This window comes from Octodon degus, unplaced genomic scaffold (assembly GCF_000260255.1).
Source record: "Octodon degus isolate 3935 unplaced genomic scaffold, OctDeg1.0 scaffold00027, whole genome shotgun sequence".
Taxonomy (NCBI): domain Eukaryota; kingdom Metazoa; phylum Chordata; class Mammalia; order Rodentia; family Octodontidae; genus Octodon; species Octodon degus.
The window spans coordinates 17,162,626-17,170,463 of record NW_004524603.1 but is presented as its reverse complement, the minus strand read 5'-3'; the positions used below and the strand labels follow the sequence as shown (position 1 = coordinate 17,170,463).

Genomic DNA, 7,838 nt, shown 5'->3' with positions numbered 1-7,838 from the left:
GCTAAACACCAGGAGATGGTGACGCTGCAGCTGGACAGCTCCTGAGACAGTGGGACAGAGGACAAGCCAGCAGGTCTGTGGTCATAGGAGCCGGTGGACAGCTTCCAAAGGGTGCGTGCTACTGGTCAAAGGAAGCACCCACGGGGCCAAACTCCCAGGACCCACCGTGAAGACAGTGAAGTCTCTGAGGCAAGGGAGACACGGATCCGGGAGAGATACTGACGGGACCGCAGGGCCAGCTGCGGCAGAGCCCAGAGGGAGTGGCGCGCTTTCCCACCTTGAAGGCCAGGACGAGGATGATGCCTGGGATGGAAGCAAGGCGGATGAGCCAGCGCCACCCAATGGTGGGGATGACCACGGAGGCCAGACCAATGATGAGCAGGGAGCCGGCCAGCCAGAACACCTGCGGGAGAGCCTGAGTCAGGGGCCTCCTCGCCAAGACGCCCCGCGTTTCCCCTCCCCCGGCCCCAGCAGGCGCCCCGTGCAAGGGTGAGGGCCCAATACTGCCCTGATCCGACTCCACGGACTTGGACGGAGCACGTGTCGCTCGGACTTCCCCGTGGCTCCCTCCGATTTCTGTAAACCGGACCCTTAGCCAGAGGGTCAGTAACATTACCGAAGTTTAAAAACTCGGGTACCCCCTAAAGGGGCTTTTCTTCCTGAAGCAGATCACTGACCCACGCAAGCGACCCAGGGGGACAGTGAACATGCTCTCTTCCACTCTGCCACGGTTTCTCCAATATTATCAGTTTCGTCTGCATACTTCCAAAGCTCTTCTAGACATGCACAGACTCATTAGGGTACATATTTGTTCTTTTTTCTCCACAAGCAGCACTTTAGGACACATAATACTCTATATTTTGCTTTTTTTGTAATACACCTCAGCGATGGGGGGGGGGTTACTGTGCCCTTTTTTTTTTTTTTTTTTTTTTTTTCCGGGGATTGAACCCAGGACCTTGCACTTGCCAGGCAAGCACTTATTCTACTGAGCTATCGGTGGAGATAACTGTATATCAGGGAGTCACACGGAGTTCACTACAGCCTCATGGAGCGGGAATTAGAACACCTGTTGCCACTGGCCTGAGCATTCTTCCCATGGGACGATGGGGAGAAGGGACAATGTTAGAAGATTCCTTCGGCCAGGTGCGGAGGTGCACACCTGTAATCCCTGCTACTTAAGAGAGAGGCTGAGGCAAGAGGATTGCAAGTTTTGGGCCACTGTGGGCAATTTAGTAAGCCCCTGCCTCAAATTAAATAAATGAATAGCACTAAGAGTACAGCAAAGTGTTGGAGTGTTGACAAGACCTTGGGCTGAAACCCAGTAAAGTGCCAAAATAATGATAATAATCCATAAGGAACCAGTTAAGGAGTGCTATTGCATTCAAGAACTCTATTGCCAAAAATTATTTCAGAAGGCGATTAGGGCTATAAAGAAATAATACCGTGATAGAGAATGATCTGGATAGGGATCACTTTTGTGAACTTCCAACAAATACGGCCACTGGTGCAGCCGTAGTAAAAAGGGAGGTAGCACTGGGCAGGACTTCAGTACTAAAATGACACAATGTTTTATTTTTTTCTTAGGCACGCACTTTTGAGGCAGAAGTGGCACAAGGTTTGTTGATGGACACTTGGATCAGGCATGGAGGTCATCCCTCCTCTACCCCACATCTGGCTATGGGCCCTCTTGGCAGTCAACTCCGGGGTCCCCTTGGCTCTCCTAACTCACCCCAGTGGTGTCAGCTCTGTTAGTGATGGTTATGGGTCACCAGGGCTTGACAGTTGACAGAGGGGGGTGAAGGGAGGGGAAGAGCGCGTCAGTACTCTGCCACGTAACATCCTCGGATTCCACAGCCACACTCTTAACCATCCATGTGCTAAAAATACTCAGAAATAAATTGTGTCTGAGCCTTACACGTCCAGGCTTTGTTGTTATTCCCTGAACAATGCAGCAAAACAACTCTTTTCATAGATCGCTTAGTAGGTATAAATCCTCCAGAGATGTGTTCATGTAGGTCAGAGGATGTGTGAAGATCCTATGCAAACATGGCACCAGGACAATACGGGAGGGACCTAAGCATCCTGAGACTCCAGGGCCATTGGGGTCACAGAACCCATTCCTCCAGATGCCAAGGGACAGCCAATAACAGAGAGCTAACACCAATGGGGTGGGTTAGGAGAGACAAGAGGACCTAGGGGGGCCATAGCCAGGTGCAGGACAGAGGAGAGACAATCTCCACCTGTGAACTGGGCAGACCCGTTCCTCACACAGTCATGGAGAGAGTTAGTGTTTCACTCCAAATGCCACCGTGGACAACAGATGACATAGGCTCAGGAAAGCTTTCAATTGACTCCAAGCACTCTTGGTGCCTTTTAGTTGGTGCTGATCAATAGGCAGAACTCCAGCCAACATGGGTAGAAAATCCATGAGCTTCATACCCTGGGAGAGGTGGATGATGGGGTACAATTCCAGTGCCGCCTTACCTGAGACAAGGGAAGCATATAGCCTCGATATTTTGTGGGCAGAAATTCAGTCTTTATAATTAACCTAAATAGGAAAGAGAAAATCAAACATTATCACTTTGATTCTATGAAACCAGATGACTTTTCTTTAAATAGTCATAATCTTTCTAGTCATAAGCATAAAGAATTCAAAAACAAAATCTCATTGGGCATCAAAATGTAATTGTTTCAGGCCGGAGAGATGGCTCAGCTGACTAAAACGTCTCCTTTAAGCAAGCTTAGGCAAATGCAGGGACCAGGGTTCGATCCTCTGCACCACGTGCCTCACCAGCCCCACCCCCAGGCTGGACTGAGCTGGCCACAGAGTCTGGGCATGGAGGCGCATGCCTGTAATCCCAGCACTGGGAGGCTGAAAGTAGAACCACTGTGAGTCTGAGCTGTGTGGTGAGACCCTGAGACAACCAAACACATTTTTAAAAACGTAATTGTTTTAGCTGATGTGCACCTAAGAAACCAATAAGAAGTAAGCTTAGGCAGGTGTATGGTGCACACCTGTGATCCCAGCACTCAGGGGGCTGAAGCAGGAAGACTGCTGTGAGTTGAAGACCAGCCTTGGCTACAAAGCGAAACCTTGTCTTAAGAAGGAGGAGGAGGAGGAAGAGGAGAGAGGAGGAGGGAGGAGGAGGAGGAAGAAGAAGGAGGAGGAAGAAGGAAGAGAAAGGAGGAGGAGGGGAGGGGAGATAAGAAGTAAACTTACAATTGCTTCTCATCCTATACCCACTGCCACTTAGGAGACAGTAGGGACATCACTTTTGCAAAGAAAAGCATTGGCCTGGTTTTCTCAAACTGATTCCCTTTAAAAAAATAAAAAATGCCCAAAACTTATTCAAATACAGCGCACCCAAACAAAAGTAATATTTCCAATGCCAGTCAAAATATAGCTGCCTAATTAAGCACATATTAATTATTGGGAATAGAAGAGTGGATCACATTCCATCCATTTTCTAATTGTTTCTTTATTGCTATGATTAGCCAGGATGGGAGTTTTTAAAATTCTTGGGATATTTAAAAATTGTACTCAACTTCTGTCCCCTTAGGGCTCCAAAGCTCAGAGCACCGCCTAACTTCTGCCCCAGGGAAGAACAATTCTTTCAGCCAACACATTAAGGAAACAATTAGGTGTTGAGTCTTCTCCTGATAGTTTCAAAGTGACTTGCTCCAGGCTCTGGGGAGGGCGTAGCTAGAGGAGCTTGGCTAATTTCCAGGAGGCCACTCCTACTACCTACCGAGAAGCCCAGGCCTGCTTCTCCTCCTCCAGCACTAAACAGGCCAGAGGCACCCAGGCCATTTCAATGTTCTCAGCAGGTTTTACGAATTATCACCGGGAACAGTCTGAAGTCACAGGGTGGTGGCACTTTAAAATAGCAATCCCTCCAGAGCAAGGAGGTGCACGCCTAAAATTCCAGGATTCTAAAGGCTGAGGCAGGAAGATCATTGTGAGTTCAAGACCATTGTGGGCTACAAAACGAGCTCAAGTCCAGCCTGAACTGCATAGCCAGATCCTGCCTCATTTAAAAAAAAAAAAAAGACAAAAAACAAAACAAAACAGCAATTCCTGATGGCCAAACTACACTCTAAATACGAACTTTGTTGGTCTAACAAAATTGTGAAGGTCTAAAAAGTAATGATTAGCCTTTGGAAGAAGAGGCAGCAAAAAGTAACACATGTGCAGTCTAACACGGCAAGCTTCACCACCAAGCATTATGTCGACGACAACGGCTCCTAATGGATTATGAAGCCATCGCTTTTTTTTTTTTAAATGTATTTAGTACAGGGTCTACAGGGCCTCACTACACAGATCCGACTTGGAGTGATCCTGCTGTTTTCAGCCTCCCAAGCACTGGGATTACAGGCGTATGCCACCGCGTCCCCTCTCAAAGTGCCCCAGCGGCGGGGCGCCTGACTAAACAGGCACTTTAGTCTGCTGAGCTATCTAGTTGGTCTGAAGCTGTCACTTTTAAACAGCTGATGAATGTCTGGCCAAATAGCTCAGCGAATTAAAGCGCCTGTTTAGGCAGATGCGGGGCCGGGCATTGATCCCTGGCACGTTGTGCCTGCCTGGCCTGTGGGGCGTGCTGAGATGGCAATGGAGCCTGGGTGAGATGCGGCACGCCTGTAATCCCAGCTCTTGGGAGGTTGAACCCAGGCAGATCACTACAAGTCTGACCTGTGTAGTAAGACCCTGTAGACCCTTGCAAAAATACAAAAAAAAAAAAAAAAAAAAAGTGCTGAAGCATAATTAGCGCAAGCAGAGCCTGTTTATCTCGCACTGTCGATCCGCTCTTCTGATTCGTCGTGTGCGCAAATGCCCAGGAGCGGCCCATTTCTCCCTCCCGGGTTTCCCCAGAGCCGTGGAGCAGTCTTTACCCTTGAGAGTGTCCGGACACACCACAGCCCACCATGGTCCTCAGGAAGACGAACCAGATGTACGAAGGAGCGAAGGACGTCAGCAGGGAGAAGTAGGCGCCCCACACGAAGGAGAGCAGCAAGATCTGAGGCGGCAAAGAGAGCTTGCTCAGGGGCCTGCCCTAGATGGGGCAGGGGGACCATCGGCCTTCTCAAGGGGACTTTGCCTTTCTCTCCAGGGGTTTACTTGTCAAACACACAGCACCCTGGCCTCTAGTCATCCACAAGGGCCAGCCTTGCTCTTGTCTGAAAGGCTACCCTTCCAGGTAGACTAGTTCTCCAGGGTCCTCTGGGCCTGCTGTAACAGGTGGCAGGGCCTGGAATTGTACTTTAGAAAGCAAAAGCCTGCTTCCCTACACACAGGGTGAGAGCTCAGTGACGTACAGTACTGAGCTAGCGTAATTAGCGAAAACAAGGTATTTGCTTTATCGCTATAAGAATAATACAAGTGCAGAGGCCTGCAAGACAGCGATCTTAGGCAAGCTTAGGCATGCTTAGGGACTGTGGTTTGATCCCCGGCACCACATGCTGCACCAGTCCTGCCCCCAGGATGTGCTGAGCTGGCAACAACAACAACAACAAAAAAAAAAAAAAAAAAAAAAACACAAGTGCATAATAAAGAACAAGGAAGAAAGAATAAAAATTCAAAATCTTGATTCTCTGACCTGGAGAAAAAGTACCCCCTTAAAACTGTTTAAAATCCTATTTTCCTTGTAGAGGAAAGCGAATTTGTAAAAGCTATAAAATATTCCAGAAGCTATACTATAGTACATGTAATATAAAACATAAATTGATTGTATACCCTACTGGTGAATGATAGGAGCTGATTCCAATTTTCTCAGTATGGAAATAAATGGGGCCTGAGGAGATAGCTCGGTGGCATAACCACCTGCCTGGCAAGTGCAGGGATCTGGGTTTGACCCCCAGTACCACATGCCATGCTGGCCAACAGAACTGGGCATGGTGGCGCACACCTGTAATCCCAACGCGGGGTAGGCTGAGCTAGGAGGAGGATCACTATGAGTCCAAGCTGAGCAGTGAGATCCTGTACCAAAGAAATAAATAGAAAAGGAATGGGTATGACATCTGCAGGTACAACTTCATGTCCTCCCTGACCCCCTCAGCCAGCTAGATTGCTGCAAGGTAAGGGATCAGATTAGGAGAGTGAATCTTTTCAAGATTCTTCATTCATGCTACCATGCTGAGGATCAGAGAAATTACACTGCTGAGAAGGAATATTTGCTCTCCATCTCTGACTTCTTAGTTGAGCTGGACTCTGCAACACAAGACAGCTGAAGGAGACAAAAACTGAATGAACACCAATTAACATAGGTTTGTGCGAGATGGTCCAGGTCCTGCAGTGAGAAGCATCTCAAAGGTGAGGCTTAGAACTCAGCATCCAAGGAAAACAGCTATGGGCCCCGGATGTGAGAAAGTAACACACAGAGGAAATGAGCAGGCAGTTGGTCTGCAGGCTCCTCTGTGGCTTTCTCTAGCCTGAGTCCAGAATTATCTCAGGCAAAGCAGAGCTTGCAGCCTGTATTGGGCAGAAAAGCAGGAGACAGGGTTTTTCTTCCGCTGGCTGCTTAGCTGTCATTAGCTCAAAAATAATTTTATTTCAAAAAGGCATGGTTTGGGCAATGTATTTCTGGTTTCCTGCAGTACCTGTAGTATGTGAGGATGTCTGTATTTCTAATGTTTAGTTTCAACAGTGGAAGACAATACCTCATGGAGGCCCTGGATATGGCTTAGTGAAATAGTGCCCGCCTGGTAAGTGTGAGGTCCTGAGTTTGATTCCCAGAACCAAAAAAAGAAAAAAAGGAAAAGAAAAAATTATAATTTTTTTTTTTTTTTTTTTTGTATTAAGGACAGGGTATACAGGGTGTTCAGGGTCTCACTGCATAGATTGGACTCAAAGAGATCCTCTTGTTTACAGCCTCCCAAGTGCTGGGATTACAGGTGCGCGCCACCACACCCAGTCTCAACTGCTGTCTCAGCGTGCCCTGGGGGCGGGGCCAGCATGGCAGGTCCAGGGATAGAACTCCAGGCCCCTGCCTCTGTCTAAATTGGCGCTTTAATCCACTGAGCTATTTGGCCAGCCCTTCAAAGTTTAATATTAATTTCATAAGGAAAAATGATATTTGCTATGTTATTTGCTTTCCTTAACTCCTGAGATTACATTTGCAAGGTTTATCAGTTACATTTCTTCTTTTATAAAATGCCTTATGATTTTTTTCCTTTTTGAAATACTTCTAATTTCATGTCAATTTATAAGACTATATTATTTTAGCCAGATGTGATGGCCCAGGACTGTAATCTCAGCCCAGAGAGGTTTAGGCAGGAGGATCACCATGACTTTGAGGCCAGCCTGGGCTACACAGTGAAGGCCTGTCCCTAAATATTTAAAAAATGAACAAGACACTAGGGTGCCAGGTGTGGAGACAAACTGTAAAACCAGGACAACCACCACACTGAACTCAAGAATGTGCAGTCAGAGAAGGGAATTCCTTTTTTGTCTTAGGCGTTAGAATGTCCACGGAAGAGAAGCCACAGGGGATCCTACTAAAGACCGCAGCAAAGAAAACTCCCAATTCCGCCAGACCCAACCTACCTTCCAGCGGCCGTATCTGTCAGCCAAGAGCCCAAACAGGACGCTGGCCACCATGTAGCCAAAAAACACCATCTGCAGGGAGAAGGGAGAGGCAGTGCCTCAGCAGAACCAGCTGGACGTGCGCCTGCGCGCTCATCCGCCTCAGCCGAAGGGGCTGGGAACGCGGGAGACGCAGGAGTTAAAGGGGGTTCCCTGCACGCCCTCCTGGGGCTCCACACAGATGGTTCTGCCTCCTGTGGCGGACCCCACACCTTCAGACACTGGCCCCTGAGGAAATGGCATGTAGCTGTGTCTCCCT

At 48.2% G+C, this 7,838-nt stretch overlaps 1 protein-coding gene across 1 annotated transcript in view; it reads right to left on the bottom strand.

Annotated features, from left to right (window-relative positions):
* The window catches only part of Svopl (SVOP like), a 55,352-nt gene that overhangs the window by 35,418 nt on the left and 12,096 nt on the right, over positions 1-7,838 (bottom strand). Inside the window, exons 5-8 of the mRNA XM_012514219.2 lie at positions 7,541-7,612; positions 4,891-5,015; positions 2,485-2,548; positions 278-403 (exon numbers count right to left, since the gene is read on the bottom strand). Of these exons, the coding sequence (XP_012369673.1) occupies positions 278-403; positions 2,485-2,548; positions 4,891-5,015; positions 7,541-7,612 (387 nt within the window). The remainder of the gene's footprint in view (positions 1-277; positions 404-2,484; positions 2,549-4,890; positions 5,016-7,540; positions 7,613-7,838) is intronic.